Raw genomic sequence first — 17,046 nt, forward strand, 5'->3', positions numbered from 1 at the left:
GCCTGATGTGATGCAGTATCTGTGTCATAAGTTAGCAAGAGAGTTTGAAACACTGCATTTGACCTTTACATGCTAAAGGACAATACCTCCTAACAACAGAATCTGGTCACTGATTTTTTAAGTCTTTACCTGTCCTTGTAGCCAACTCTGTGTGTGGGTGCTAGGCTGCCAGCACATATTACTTACCTGTAAGTGCCAACAGCCAAACTATGAGCTAGTCAGATGTGAACTCTAAGTTTTCTGTGATGCACTTTTACTAAATGTTTCCATAGACTGCTTGGATTTATGTCCTTATACACTGACGACTTGATACACTTAACGTAATGAGCCTCCACTGAAGTGTAGCCAATGTGGTACACGGTGCTGCAGGATATATGTGAAAGGCAAGTGCCCCGGGCCCTCACAAGTTGCCTCAAAAAGAGAGTTCCCTGTTATGGTCAAGGAAGTATAAAAACGCATGCCATTTTCTCCAATATGGACAACAAAACCATTTCCTTCAGGGCCCATTGATACTACGATCGTTAACAGGGTTTTTACGGACTCAAAATTGGCTGTTGGGGGCTGACTGAACATAACATAATAAGTCTACATGAAAACAACAAGTTTTACCTTAAATTGCAAAATTGTAGGCATTTTCTTGTCATTTAAGGCAACATAACAAACAAGATTGCTCAGAGGGCGCAAGTCCTCCCGAAGGCAAGAGCTATACTACAGTAAAACTTTGTTTTTATTACAATATGATGACTTCAACGTGTTATTGGTAACACAGACGTCGTAGGACATCAGATGGAAAAAATTAAAAGTGTGTTGAAGAGTTCTTTCCACAACCTTTCAGAGGATGTATTACTCAGTACGGTTTCTTGCGATTTTTTCCAAGGTCAAAATTGACCTTGGGCTCAATGAAGGTCAAAGTCAAATGCTTGGCCAACCTAGATACTCGTGTCTCCTGAGGCCTAGTATATTGTTGAGAAGTTTGAAGGCGATAAAAAAAAAACAAATTGTGGGTAATACAAAAGGGTTTTTTTTTTTACATTTAGTGTGACCTTGACCCAGATTTTACCCAAATTTAATCTGTTTGAGCTGTTTTTTTGCATCTACCATCACAAAAAATATGACATCTTGAAAACTGTAAATCTTAGACTGCTAAGAAACAGACAGACAAACAAAATGAACTAATTACATACTGCCTTCTTTCAGGGGAGAATAAAAAGGGTGCATTATACTAGCTGCAGGAAAAACCCTGCTTTAATAATTTAGCGCTAACATATACATGCTCCTCGTATTTAACTCACGGACCTGTTGCATTTTCTCCAAGTCCAGACTGGGTCTCCCTGGTTCCCCCCCGTAGCTGTGCCGATACTTTCTGTAAGGTGCTGATTGGTCAAAGTGGGTCAAGATGATGGGTCGTGCAACCGGCGGAACCACCTGCAGCTGAAATCGCATGGGGGGTGGCTTGAGGCTACGTGGTGGGCTGGAGCTGAAAAGTACAGGGCTGGGGGAGGCAGCCAGGCAAGCACCGGGCTCCCCCAGCGACCTGGCGGAGGCGGCAGGCGACCTGCAGCCACAGAGGTCCCGCACCTCCTCATCACTGGAGGCACTGCTGTGGTGATCGCCATGGCGCTGGGAGAGTGAAGATACCCACTTCCTGTTATCGCCGCAGCTGATTCGCTCGAGTTCTTCCTCTGAAGAGTGGCGATCCAGATTGGCATCTAAAAGGAGGCGCAGGCGTCGCAGCCGTGCAGGAGAGAGGGGACCCTGGTTGTGCTGCTGGCTGGTGGCCAGAGGGGTGAGGGCACAATTTCTCCGCCTCTCTAGGAGAATTAAAAACTCATAAGTCAAATTTTAAAAAATGTAGAAGATTATAATTTAATACCGAACAGACCAGTTACACTGAAACAAGGTACCCCTCTGCTCTCATCTGTTTCCTACTTTTAAGCTAACCACTAGTCAGATTTATCTCTCTCTCCCTCCTCTAAAGGACTAGGAACAAAAGTCACCAGGAATCCTAATAAAGGCTAAGTAATCATTCCAGATTACCCCAACTCTACGCTATCAAAATATATATTTATTTTCTATTGTTCTCCCAGTTCTTGGAAATCAGGGGACAAAGACAATCACTGTAGCTGACACGCATCAAAAACTACTTGGATTTGTTATATAAATCTGTTGCATTTGCTTTTTTTTTGTAAGGTAAAACATGTCCGGTAAAAGTGGGCATTCGGCAACTTATTTTTTTTTAATCATTTGCACCTCCTTCCAGTAGCAGAGCACTTTATTTTCATCTTGTTTAAGTGAGAGAAGATCCTGTAGCTTTGTGCAAACTATAAAGTCAAAATTGTGAAGTTTACCAATTTATTTTACTATGAAAATCTAATTTTACATTGAGGAAAAGTTTAAATTGTTTGTACGCTCTGTCAGTTATAATTCGGTATCGGCAGGTCACATTTAGAATTTAAAAGAAAGACAAAATCTGAATCAGTCAAGAAAAGTGCAATGAATACATCTACTTTTTAAGGTGTCTGAGAGATAATGAGATCCCAGACGACGTAGCTACTTTAAAAACTAGAAGCTTTATAAATGACCTCAGTGCAGCTGCTACACTCAACAAAAATATAAACGCAACACCTTTGTTACTGCTCCCATTCCCCATGGGATGGACGTAGAGACCTAAAATTCATTCCAGATACACAATATAACCATCCCTCCCAAACAGTGGTCACAAATCAGTCCAAATGTGTGGTAGTGGGCACATCTGCTATATTGAGATAATCCATCCCACCTCACAGGTGTGCCACATCAGGATGCTGATCTGACATCATGAGTAGTGCACAGGTGTACCTCAGACTGCCCACAACAAAAGGCCACCCTGGAATGTGCAGTTTTTTGCGCTATTGGGGGTCTGGGGACCCAGAACCGGTCAGTATCTGGTGTGACCACCATTTGCCTCATGCAGTGCAACACATCGTCGCATGGAGTCTATCAGATTGTCAATTGTGGCCTGTGGAATGTTGGTCCACTCCACTTCAATGGCTGTGCGAGGTTGTTGGATATTCGTGGGAACTGGTACACGCTGTCGTATACGCCGGTCAAGCACATCCCGAACATGCTCAATGGGTGACATGTCCGGTGAGTATGCTGGCCATGCAAGAACTGGGACATTCTCAGCTGCCATCTGCCCTGAACAATGTGAACCATGATTCATCCGTGAAGCGCACACCTCTCCAACGTGCCAGACGCCATCGAATGTGAGCATTTGCCCACACAAGTCTGTTACGGCGACGAGCTGGAGTCAGGTCAAGACCCCGATGAGGACGACGGGCATGCAGTTGAGCGTCCCTGAGACGGTTTCTGACAGTTTGTGCAGAAATTGTTTGGTTGTGCAAACCAATTGTTCCAGCAGCTGTCTGGGTGGCTGGTCTCAGACGATCTTGGAGGTGAACCTGCTGGATGTGGAGGTCCTGGGCTGGTGTGGTTACACGAGGTCTGCGGTTGTGAGGCCGGTTGGATGTGCTGCCATATTCTCTGAAACGCCTGTGGAGACGGCTTATGGTTGAGAAATGAACATTCAATGCACGGGTGACAGATCTGGTTGACATGCCTGCTGTCAGCATGCCAATTGCACGCTCCCTCATTGCTTGTGGCATCTGTGGCATTTTGCTGTGAGACAAAACTGCACATTCCAGGGTGGCCTTTTGTTGTGGGCAGTCTGAGGTACACCTGTGCACTACTCATGATGTCAGATCAGCATCCTGATGTGGCACACCTGTGAGGTGGGATGGATTATCTCAATATAGCAGATGTGCCCACTACCACACATTTGGACTGATTTGTGACCACTGTTTGGGAGGGATGGTTATATTGTGTATCTGGAATGAATTTTAGGTCTCTACGTCCATCCCATGGGGAATGGGAGCAAAAACAAAGGTGTTGCGTTTACATTTTTGTTGAGTGTATTTGGCCGTATTTCCTTTTTCTAATGAAACTTCTGCCAGCAGCTTTCTGAAGTAGCTGAAGTTGATTGAAGTGAAACGCTTTTCAAGTTTCCTGTAAGCAATCTGTTACGGCCAACAACAAGTATAAGTATCAATGGCTCTTTCAGCATCCTCTTTTCACCTTTACTGCATTTCTTAGGTGATTAAAACTTTTTTCGTTTCCCAGAAAACACTGTAATAATTTGAAGGACATTTCCAGAGTCAAAATTCTCCTCCAGTAATCAGTGTTCCCCTCTAATCTTTATTTTTGACCCAAAACAGAAAATCATCGTCTATTTTCAATTAAAGGTGATTTGCCTGGCAGTGGGAACATACCTCTGTCAATCTGTGCAAGCTCCTGGTTCTCCCCTTCTGAGTCATCGCTCTCCCCTCCCTCTCCGCTGCCATGGTAGGAAATCTGGAAAAAGCATCAGCTTGTACTGTAGGTCAAACATGCAATGCTAAATTAACCCCTCATATCCCCTGCTGATATGAATCTTAATATTACACACACATACACAAAAAAAACAAAGTTTATCATACAAGGATATATAAGGGTCCTTCTCTTTCAAGCCAAAGAAAAGGAAGATTTTGGTCTTAGATCGTGACACTTGGCGTGGGTGTAAAACTGATTTGTTTGCCGTTTTAACAGGGCTTAAAAGTGGTTTTTTTAGCCCTGAATATTTCATGTGTATATCTCTTTTAGGTCACAGGCTTTGACAGCAATAATGCAAACTAAAAATCACAAAACTTTAACTCACTTTTATATAATTCCAGAGCCTTTACGTTAGAAAATATTCATACCTTGAGAGTAAATTTTTGCCTGGCTTCAGTAAACATACACAAGTTGCTGTACAGAAAAACATTCAACCTAAACCAGACTGTCTCTTTAAAAATCGTTTCCTCCTCTACAGCAGCAACAACAATACAGATACCCTGCAGACTGCAAAGCTAACAGTTAAGTAATGCGCCTCACACTCAGTAATTACCACTCCGAGGCTTCGCTGAGCAGCTGCCATCTGTGCTTGAGCTTGTGTGTACGATGACACACATACATCCACACAAACATACAGTGTCCTCCCTTCTAGTGTGTAACACACACCACCTCCTCCTCCTCCTCCTCTTTCTGAAGGCCTTCAAAAAAATACAGTGAAAAAGGGGGAAATGAGCCAGGGTTTCAAAGACAAATACAGGGAGGACAGTATTCAATTCATATTAAGTGGAAGTTCCAGAGTATGCTGTTATGCAACAACATCAAGGCCGTTGAAATCACATTATTCACATCTTATATCAGCAGTAATGAATAACAGGAGTTTTGGCCGACTTTCTGTCAGCCAAAACTCCTATTAATCATAAATGTAGTTTCCTTAAATTGCTACAGGCTAAACTGACTGAAAACATGTCATACTTACAGTCCAATGTGTCATATCAGTGCAGACCAAAGAATAGGCCAAACCAAGTCTGATGATGTAACACTGCAAACACTCTTTCCACACTTTATGTTGCTAGCTCAATGATTTTTGTCTTTCACAAAGTAGGACAGTGTCTAAATGACCCTTGAAAACAATGTTAATTTATAGATGATATTTTAGACTAGACCAAAAAACTTTATGACCATCTAATAACAGGTTTTTTACCTCCTTGTGATTGGCCATTTACAAATGTTTAACTGGAGTTCCCCCTTCATTTAATGCTTCCTTTAAAAACTTCAGTTGCTTATACTCTCCAAGAGCAAGTCTGATAACATCAAAAAGTCACATCTGAGCAGGTTTTAGCAGGTAAACAATCCAAGCTGGGTGCAAAAGATGGACATTTTTTTCCCAAATGCCTATTATCAAAGGCTTAGCTTTCTATTATTTTTTTAATCAATTTGAATCCTTAAACAAAGATTTGCAGAACAAAAGAGAAATTTTGGTCCCAGAAGACAGCTGACTACATCAGTAGTGCATTCAAAATTTGCACCCGGAGGCTAAGTCAGCAGAGAAGCCCAGATAACGTTTCTGGTGGTAGGTTTGTGAAATGAACGTAACCTGTCCCAGTTTACTTCCACCAAGAGCTGAGGTGCTCCACAGACAAGTCCCTAATCTATTCCAGATTCTATATGGTCTAACACAGAGAAACAGATAATCATACATGTCATTTGCCAATTTAGAATCACCGGTTAAATAAACATGTGTGTATCCGGAGTATCTAGAGGGAATGCAAGCAGGTTTTAACAGAATATGCACAACTCCACACAGAAAGGCAAAGTAGATTTGAAGCAAGAACCTTCTTGGTGCGAGGTGACAGTGCTAGCAGTAGGTAGTAAGCACTACATGCCAAAGTGTCCAATTTGACCAAGTGCTATGTGCTAAATTAATATGACTTATTCCCCGAGTATATAGCATACTACCAGCAATGACATGGCTCATCAACTAAAGGCCATTCGGGGTCGCTATAGCTCAGGAGCTACAGGTCTTCTGTTAATCAGGAAGTTGATTTTTTAATCCCTTGCTACTCCAGTCTGGATGCCAATCTATCCTTGAGCAAGATACCAAACCCCAAGGTTGGTCCCAGATATCAGCTGACTACATGAGTAGTGCATTTAAAATTTGCACCCAGAGGCTAAGTCAGTAGAGAAGCCCAGCTAATGTTTCCCCAAGTTTTTCTCTGATGCATCCATTGTAGTATGAATGTTAGACACCAAGCACTCATGTAGGAAAAAGCATGGAAAAGTGTACAAAACAGTCCATTTCCTATGAATGCAATTACTACATTTATTGACAATCTAACAACAAGAGTTTAAGGAGTTTAAGGAACAACATGGCGATGCTTAAAAATGAAAGGCAACAATTAACAGAACTTTTTAACCCTACAGGAACATTAACTGAAGCAATAAATATCCTACAAATACTGAAACGAACTGAAAACGAGCTACAGCTGAAAATGCTAAATCAGAAGCTCCACTTGCTCAAAGTAATTTATTCATTTTAAAAAACATGCCACCTTCAGGAATCTCAAGGCAAGATGTTCTAACAATGTTACCACTAAAGATTTTTAAAAAGTTATCACCAACCATTTTCTAAAACATATACAGAGGATGCTATCCTATCTTAATGAAGACATCTAGAAGTCACCTAAAAGTGTAACAAAGGGTATATTCCATGCAATAAAAGAGTGTAGCCTTCATGCTTTTCACTGGTGCATGAGCTGTGGGAAGGATACTCAATGAACAGACCCAGAGCCAGTTCACAAGACAAAACCCCTTGGCTGAGGGAGTCTCGAGTTAAACAGCTTCACTTCATGAACTCCATATGAAAAAGACGTTGAGGAATAACTGTGAGGAGGAAATGTGTTTTGGCAAGTGGTTGGCTTGGGCTTCAACTCCACTGTATACTACAGAGAGTTATTGTTGGGCAGCATCCATAAAGCAGTCGAAATCCTGTTAACATTACTGTTGTAGGATACCAAGAGCGAACTGGTACTAGTTGCGGGTTATAAACATTTTAATTGTACTCAGAAGAGACAGGAATTTAGTCTGAGTCGCTTAAATCTGTTTTCACTCGCAATGAGATCACCATTGAGATCAAGTTAGCAGCTTTTGCTTCTCTGCTTCTTTGGAATTCTGAAAGCTTCTTCACAGACAAATCTCTGTCAGTCGGAAAAATGAATGATTCTGATCAATTCTGGCATGTTTACATTTGACATTTTCATGCCAATGTCCATGAACATGCTCTGACTGCATCTTGACCCCCCACGCCCCCTCCAAAAAATGTCAGCTTAAAAAAAAAAAAAAAAAAAATCCAACACTTACAATTTTGTCCATCAAAAAAGGAGTCTGCTAATGCATGCTAATTGGTTGGCTAAGGATATATGGTAGGAAGTCCTCCCTCGATGACAACCGTTTCCAAATGATAACAAACATTAGTAAAGTGGTTGAACCACAACAGAAACCCCATGTGTGTGAGAAGCATGTGGTTGTGGTGGCTGAAGGTGACTCGTGTCTGGAAAAAGACAAATCAAAATGGCAGATGGTGGAGTGGCTCATGGTACTTTGACTGTGACAGAAAGATACTTTAATGCAATCAAAATCTGAAAATAGAGCAACAGCTATTCTCTTGACCCCGGCTGCGGTCAAACAGACCAAAAAAATGACTTCCTTTTCGTAATCACTTTACCCTTGATCTCAATGGAAAACATGTCAGGGAAATTTGTAAAGGAGAATTTCTAAGGACTTAGGAAAAGTGAACCACGGTGCTCAGGGAATTCAACTATACTTACATAAGACTACTTAACAATGTGAATGTTGTTGACATGGAACTAGCCGGAGATGACAATGACATCCACATCTTAAATACTTCATCTCATGGAGGTCACAGTGATTGTGATTAGTTGCTTATCAAGTCCACTCATATTTTCTCGTCCTACTGGAGAGACGATCTTATTCTGACTTTCTGGGACTGAAGTCAAGACAGTCCTAAAGACTGCAATACAATAATGGACATAACTAATGCAAACTAAATTATAGTGAACCTTAAAATGACTTTGATCACTTTGATAAAGCTCATAATCTTAATTGTTTAATCATAGAAAATCTATTCTCAGAGTTCATTTTTGGGTTTAACAACACTGTGTTAAAGAATCATACATATTAGCAGGTTAGGTCACAAAATGGAAAATGCACTGTTAATATTTACATGACTTCTATTACTTGTTATTTATGTTTATTTGTTTTCACAAACTGATGGTTGCTATGAATTGTGGGACTTTCCTTTCATAAAGGATGCTCCAAAGTACCCTTTGCTAAAGGATGCAATAAATGTAGCATTGAGCACTGATATAGTGGTATCGTTCATTCACTTGGAAATCTTCCTAAGCAAAAATGACTTTAACTGGAGACCTCTTCAGTTAAAAATGTGATAAAAATTGACAGAAGAATAACTTTTACCACATGAAAGTTTTTTGAGGGAGAGGATATGGCTCTTTAGGGCTAGACTATCTAAGCTATGAGACTTTAGAAGTTCTTTGCTTCTAGTTTCTCACCAGAAGGGGTTAAAAGACCAACAACAGCTCAAGCATGAACAGAACGAGACCCCTTCCCATGAACTCAAAAGCTACTACAGCATCTGATGAATTTCTCTTAATGCAAAACAAGTACATGTCAACAGATGATAAAAAATAAGCTATGCAAAATCTCCTCTGGGAGTGTGAAGCAAAGCCGTGGTGCATGTATGAGTATTTGAATAAGTTTCACTTTGTTTTTCTAGACAGCAAAAACTTGGCGTGTGACAGTTATCTGATATCAGGTATTACTATGAAAGAGAGAAAAACTTTGCATGTGTTCTCAGTGAACCACATCTGATACGGGTACTCCTTTGGCACAGCTAGCTACAACAAACTCTAGCTATTGCTTAACTGACATTCACCATCACACTGTGCTGTAGCACCAGCTGTTCAGCTCCAGGATATGGTGCTAATGGTTGCTCCCTTGCTACTGTAAAGTGAGCAGTATTTCACTTAGTAGTCTGCATAAGATAATGAGTTCAGTTCATGCATAATGCTCTAGTCAAGCCTGGACTGCATAACTCCAACTTAAAAAGGCTGCATCATATTACGATTTTTTTTCCTGGATAAAAATGAGCGATTGGAAGCATGTAATTAATTTAAAGATTCTGAGTTGGTTAACTTGACAGAAATGTATGTATTTTCTTAGCATTTTTATCCGTCTGATAAGAAAAAGCATAGAGCTTATGGTTTACCTTATATCCAACCCAGTATTAGCAAAATGTGCCTAACAAAGTATCTGGTATGGACTTCCAATTTAAACTTTTGAGCATACTACAATATCACTCACTAAAAAATGAAGCCCAGACTCTCTTGGATGCTACGAAAACAAAAACAAAAACAAAAAACAAACAAACAATGATAGAGATAACTGCATTAAAATGCTCTCAGTCCAGAGCTCTGGTTCAGTAAATCCAATCAGCTGACAGCAAGCCTAGCAGACAGGTAGCAGCTACAGTTGCCCAAGTCTGACCTGTGACTCAAACAGGTTCTAATAACATGATTAAAATACAAAAGTTTGCTTTACTTAAAAAATGAAACTATATACAGTTAATATAAATATGGAAATGAGAAATATAGACTAAAGCAGTTTTTCCGTAGCAGGCAGTAAACATGTTCATTTCTGCTGTAAAGTTGGGCATTTTAACATGGTAGTCTATGGGAACTGCCTCATTTTTTATCCAGCCTCAAGTGGCTATTAGAGGAATTGCAACTCTTTAGAGAATATGTAATAACCACGTTTGACTTGTCACAGCATCACACCAGAGTAGGTATGGATTACAGAAAAGTGGGTGGTGCCTTGCAAACAGTATTTCTGCAAAAGTATTTGCATGTGCACTAGCAATAATATATACACAATACAATATCGCTACATTTTTGTCCATTTAAATATTGCAAACTTAGACACTTTCTAGTTCTTTCAGGCTGCCAGTTTTTATCCAGTTTCAAACAATCAGTTTCAAGACAATCCCAACTATTTACAGACTTTGTTTATCTTAATACATTTGCTAAAAATAGCATATAAAGCAGTAGTGCCCCACCTGTAAGCACATTCTTCAAAAATTCTTTCAGCTCTCATAAATTAATGTTTTAAGATTAGGTTTAACATTGCAATAAAAAGGATTTACAAGGTTCATCGAAATTAGAAGTGAGCAGAAGCTTACCTAGCTACTCTATATCTAAAGATTATATATTATGTTGTGACTGAAGTACACATTGAGAGCCAAGAATGAAACACAATTAGACAAAAAAAGACAAGAACCTAATCCAATGAAGGTTATGTTTGGATATGTCAATATTTAGAAAATAAGGCAACTTATTCTTGGGCTTCTTAATAAATGTTATCATATGTCTTATGATGAGTTTATGATCTCCTCCATTCACTTTGGAAGTAGGTGAAAGCTGTGCGAGAAACATCTGCTTGGCAAGTTTAACCTCTCACCCAGCCTTCAGTCCACCAAGAAAAGCTGGCCAAGAACTATATTTGTTCTTTAACTGATATAGAGAACTATATGCAAAGAAAAAAAAAAAAAACACAAACACAACCTAATCAGGAGTTCAGTCGGCACAACCTTCCACATTAGCATTGCACTAATATTTAAGGTCCCAATCGCGTTGAATCTGAAAACAGGTGTGAAAAAAATATTTGAAAAGCTTAATGACCCTCCACAGTCATTCTCACATTGTTAGGAGGTAGCTCTGCAGTGACAGCATTCAAATATCATTTTGATGTTAATCACTGGTGGTGATTTTCATCTTCCGGTCCAACTACTACCCAGGTCTGTGCTGCTACTTTGCATGACAAATATTCAAATTAAGTTTGAGGTGAGGGCTTGGACTGCTGTGAGCTGTGGGTCTGCACTACACCTGAGAATAACTCCACCAAACTAACTACAAAGCTCAGTAAGAGTAAAGTTATATAGTACTTAAAAAACATTTAGAGAGTTGAAGTATGACAGAAGAACTTTAAAATAGAAAAGGTGACCTTTATGAACCAATATATCAGCAAATAAGATAGCATTTACAGATGTCAGTGGCCAATATGTTGTTTGAGTTTAGAAAGCCTACAATGGAGAGCTAAAAGTTATCCATTTCCCTGGAATCAACATAGGAATAACTACCCACAAAATCAACATGATTTCATTTAACTCATTTAACTGTTGGAAGTGACTACAAGTTATATTATACAAAGTTATTATGACACACAATAAATCACAGCTACAGGATGAGCCTGGAATCAATGTAGGCACATGCTGCTTTGACTAGCCACTTATCCCACATAGTATTAAGGCCTTTGGAAGTTTACCCAAATTGCACTTTTCACTTTTTCCTTTCGGTGAATTGTGGAAAAGGAAATTAAACATTTGGGGTACCAATGCCTGCTTCTGCTACTCTGTATCACAGACAATAAACTGCTACTGTGTTGCTATTTAAATATGATACACATTTCACCATACTGATGTTCCTGAAACATGCTGCGGAGAAAAAAAAAAATCTCACATGAATTAAAATCTACCAAATTTCAGCCCAATCTGATGTACTTCGAGGGCCTGTAACTTGGAAAAATTCTCATATTTTGAAGGTAAAATTTTGCAGGGCTTCATTAAATGTGGTATACTTATTAAACCAAACAAATCAGCTGATTCTGAAGCGGTCAGGTAAGAATTGTGTTCAGATTTGGTTGACCCATACATTTCCTCACCTGGTAATTTGCTGATATTTTGAGAAAAGTTTGAGTCATACTTTTGTTTTATTCACAGTACAGTTTTACATTAGTCCTGAATAAAAAGACAGAAGACAAGAAAAAAGAAAGAAAGAAGAGAGTGCTTGAAGTTCATTTGGACAAATAAGCAAAAATGAAAATGAGCCTGCAGGAATAAAGCATAGAAACTGCTATTGTGTACGCATGCAAACACATACAAAGACTTGTGTGTTTGTGTGTCAAGAACAGTTGAATGAAATCCTTGTCAGTGCCTTGCATCACTGAGCAGCTTGCTAAGCTGGATCAATGGCAATGTCACAGCGTGCGCGCACACAAATACACACCACCCAGTTCACACACATATCAGCTTTGCTCTGCCCTTCCACACTGTCATGGACACTGTCACACTCCATTCCCCCTCTCATAAAGACACACAGCATAGGGACAGACATGCTTGCCTGTCTTCAGCTCACACTCAGCTGGTGGATCTTCCTCACAGTAGTGTAGCTCTAAGTGGTTTTAATCTGTCGAAGCTCCAGGACCTTGAGAGACCGTTTAGTCTCTTTTAAACTATCCCGAAGCCAATACATCGGCTTCTTTGAGTCTGTAAAGGGCCAACACAGCAAGGAGAGGAGTCAAAGTGTACAAGAAAAATCTGCTGCAAAAATTTAAATCTGGACCATAATTTCCAAAATTTTACTAGGTATAAAATATCAGCAGCGTCACACAGAGTTCAATAGTGAGGTTCATGTCCTTCGTATGGGTTTATGGATTATGCGTCATAGTGATGTTACTGACATCTAAAGTAGATGAGCTACAACACTGTGAAACAATGGTGCATGCTCTTGTAGAAACTAGAAATCTTTAAGATATCAACTTTAACAAAAACTGTGTTGTTTCCAATGTTGTGGAAAAGATCTACTCTATCCACAATCCGCAATTGATGTCTGTGATTGCTGGTGGTCATTGTTACCATGGAAATATGAATGTTTAATATTCACAAATACTACTATAAAACATTACATGGATTAAACTCAAAAGGTTTGAAGGTTGCTGTGGATTTTGCATATGCTGTGCATGCACTGTGTGATAAGTAGTTCCTGTGGCTCCACAGTGTAGTGGTTTACACACTCCCTTAACAAATAAAATGTTCCCTTTAGAGCTCGGGAAAAGGCACAAATCCTACTAAGGGTGTATCAGGAAGGGCATCTGACATAAAAATCTGCTAAAACATATAATTAGAGCCTACTGACCCCTTATACATTCAAATTAAATCTTTTTATGGTCATGATTAATTTCAAAGCTGGTTGGCTTGGTTTGAGGATTAAAACTCTTTGTACAAGGATTTTCTGGAACGTCAATGGACAGAATGAATAGGAATTTCAATTCCGGAACTGGGGCCCTTAAAAAGTGGGCAGTTATTGTTAAGCTCTATTTAGACAAGAGGCTAGATAGCAAAGTTATGAGCTAATGGTAGCTAGCTTGGTTAGGTCTCAATTACACAGGGCTAAGGACTTGTCACAAAACCCGGGAATCACCGGTCACTAGGGAAACGTGTTTTCCCCAGATGGTTAGGAGGTGGTTGCCAGACGGTACTTCAACAAATGAAATCAGCGCAAAGATGATGCTGCACCAAAATCATCCTTGTGATTATTTCAGTCGCTAGCAGATTTCAGATAGAAACTTACATGGAAGACACAGACTTGGATGTGGACACTCACCGTTTACCCTTCGAGCTGCAGTGCTACTTGAAAAAATGTGACACGAACTAGAAACATTCATCTATAGAAAAAATGTGGGGCTTTAACACTCCAACCAGCACATTAACAACTGTTGCCTCGAGGCGCTTTATATTGAAAACATGCAACAATAATACAAAGAAAACAGAAAACGCCAAAAATCAGATGACCCCCTTTGTCGCTTTGAACTTTTACTTCAAAGTAAAAGCTGTAAAAGGCACTTTTACTCTGAAGGTGGGAGTTCTTCATTTTCAGTTTGCGTTGTACTTTTCAATTTAATGGCCACTTGGCAATTAGTTTGCAAATTTGTGCAGACAGTTAATGTCTTCCATGCACACTATTAGTGACAGCGACAACATGCAAGCGACCAAAACAATTGCAAGGAAGTATTGCCACTGCATACTTCTTTGCAACTTCCACCAACCACTTTCAAAGTGGTGGGAGTATTCCCAAGAAGCTAGTGATTACAGAAGCTCAATGTCTGGTCTTTAGGGCTGCATCAGTAGGACATTAATAATTGTTTTCCACAGCAACTGCCAGCAACCGCTCACAATAAGATCAAAGAATAAACATTTTTCCCTCATGACTCAAGGTTGCCAGATGGTTGCCAACCAGTCTCTAGGCCTCAGCGAGCTTCATCCCTCCAACTGAGTGATAAAATACTAAATACTATCTTAGTGACAACAAAAAGCAGGACCAGAAGAAAAATAAATAAATAAATAAAATAAAATAAAAAAAATCAGCCATGATGGAAAAAAAAAAAAAAACAATCAAAAAACAATTTTTTTTCCTGTTTGTGGCTTTGTGTCGCAATAATCGACATGAGTACACTTTCTATCACTAACTAAGATTCTAAGATCGTACTAAACCTTGATTATCATTTAAAATTCCTTCAGTGAAAGGTGCTCTATTGGCTGCCTCTTCTTGAATCATTACACTGCATTAGTGCAGGTCCTGGAGCAGGGGTCATACCAGCAGAAATTCCTTATAAATCACCATTGTACTGGTTTAAGAGTGCTGTGTAGCGGCTTTCACAGGCCATCCTGTGTCAGTCCAGCATGAAGGCAACCAGCCTTGTCACAACTCACTTTTCCCATCACTACGACAGGCAGAACGTTTCCACCAGTGAGCAGATCAACAAGCACAAACAATAGCAGACAATAGGGATGGCACACTTTCCCCCATATCCACCTCCAGGCCTTTGAATGGGCGCACTTTGGCACAAAATGGCTGCCATGCGACTATGCAGTTGGTTGACGCACAATAGTGTTGTAGATGGAGCAAGTCAGTGACCCGTGCAAGATACAATTCACCGTTCAACTCCCCAAAAAGAGGCATTATGCAAGCTGAACAGCCAGCAACAACTGAGGAGCACTTACATGGATTCTGTGGTGGATAATTGGAGGGTAAAGATGTAGATGTGGGGGCAGCTTGCAGTAATACGGTTTTTACTGAAATGTTTGTTTGTGTACATCCTAAATGAGCTTCAATTTGTACCCCCACACTCACCCCAAACACACATATGCACACTCTGAACTACTTCCACCAGCCTTTCTCTTACACACAGAAGGCCAATGTTTCTCAGTGTTTCTCCTTTCTTATATGACAGCGAGGCAAACATGTTTAGCTCAAGAGGGATTTTTAAGACTTTAACTTGTAAACACCAGAGAAAGTCCTGTAGTACCCATGAAGAGTAAATTGCTTGATAATGAATGAGGCTGAGAGTACCTCCAAAAACACGCACAGCAGTGATGAAGCTCTAGCCTGTCCCACAGAAAGAAAACGCTATTTAGGAATTGGTCAAACAGTAATAAACAAGAAGTCAAAGTAGCTCCTAGAAGGACTTTACCTCAAAATTATGAATAGTAGATAACAACTATTCGTTAAGATAAAGGATACATTGTTCAAACAGGTAGCTTGATGTAATAAATAACTTATAATTCAATTTGTAACTAAAAGTAATGGACTAATGGTTAAAATAGCGTCCAAGAGTCATGGGTAAACAGCTGAGACAATTTACTAACCAAAACTGATAAATGGTCAGCAGAATGTAATCACTAAGAGTAAACAGTAAGCTGAAAGTGGTCCAGATTCCGTTTAAATAAGTCCAAATGAACTCGTTTGACCACCAGAGGTGGTGCAGATGGAGGAGTCCATCTGATAGGGCTTGTGGCCACTCGGGGTGTATAAGGCTGGGAATGACTGCTGCTCTGTGCGTGTGAAAGAGAAATAGTGTTAATAAAGGTTCATAAGCGAGTCACGAGACAAAAGTAAAGCCACGCTGCGCTCACACACGCATACACACAGACACGAGTCACTTTCTTTCTCAGCTGTTTGTGCTGCGAGTTTCATGACAACCATTTCACGGTGTGTAATGAACTTACCTTCACTTGGAAAGGATGGATCTCATTGAGTGAATGTCTTCTCAGCTTCTTCGTCAGCGTCTTCAGCATTTTGTCTTATTTTCTCGTGAATGGCTTATCCCCGCTTTACTGCCTCCTATAGCGTGACGGTTACAACAACTTCACCAGCGACTTTGAAAGAAGGCACACAACAAAGCAGCTGCACTGACTCTCTCCGGTGTCGATAAAAACACCGACACACCGAGATTCCTCAAACTGCGTAGATGCGGCTTCTTTTCAAAGGCAGTGCGCAGCAAACTTATTTTCGAGTTCATCGGAGTCACTCTGCCTTTGCTGTATGTTTAACTACTTTTATCTCTCCCGGAGTTTAACTCAAATATGTTTATGATGAGGGAGGAGGGGGTAATAAAAATTTAAATGAATATCAACTTGTTCGCATTCACACACGCACACTCACACACATACACACAGCCGAATGCACACCAGCTTCACCAATACATAGGAGATCTCCTCTAGCTAGAGCGTATCGCTCTCGGATTGGCTGCCGGGCCCGGTGACGTCGTGTTACTCTCTCTAGGAGGAGGCGGGCTAAGAGTTCTCCTATGTTTATTTCCTCAACAGGGGCGTATCCAGGATTTTCATTATGGAGCTTGGGGCCCATCTGATGTGAGCCAGCTTAGAAAAGCCAGGACAGGAAACAAGATTATGTTTACATTTATAGATAAATA

General features: G+C 40.2%; 1 protein-coding gene across 2 annotated transcripts in view; it reads right to left on the reverse strand.

Annotated features, from left to right (window-relative positions):
- The window catches only part of LOC113011957 (uncharacterized), a 32,204-nt gene extending 15,389 nt beyond the window's left edge, over positions 1 to 16,815 (reverse strand). The window contains exons 1-3 of one of the 2 annotated variants that reach the window (XM_026151848.2): positions 16,340 to 16,815; positions 4,308 to 4,389; positions 1,297 to 1,811 (exon numbers count right to left, since the gene is read on the reverse strand). In XM_026151848.2, the coding sequence (XP_026007633.1) occupies positions 1,297 to 1,811; positions 4,308 to 4,389; positions 16,340 to 16,408 (666 nt within the window). In that variant the 5' untranslated portion in view covers positions 16,409 to 16,815. Of the gene's footprint in view, positions 1 to 1,296; positions 1,812 to 4,307; positions 4,390 to 4,960; positions 5,101 to 16,339 lie in introns of those variants that run through there. The other variant, XM_080293449.1, reaches the window with a different exon arrangement.
- Positions 16,816 to 17,046: the final 231 nt, after the last annotated feature.

Source organism: Astatotilapia calliptera, chromosome 19, assembly GCF_964374335.1.
Source record: "Astatotilapia calliptera chromosome 19, fAstCal68.1, whole genome shotgun sequence".
In the NCBI taxonomy this organism is placed as follows: domain Eukaryota; kingdom Metazoa; phylum Chordata; class Actinopteri; order Cichliformes; family Cichlidae; genus Astatotilapia; species Astatotilapia calliptera.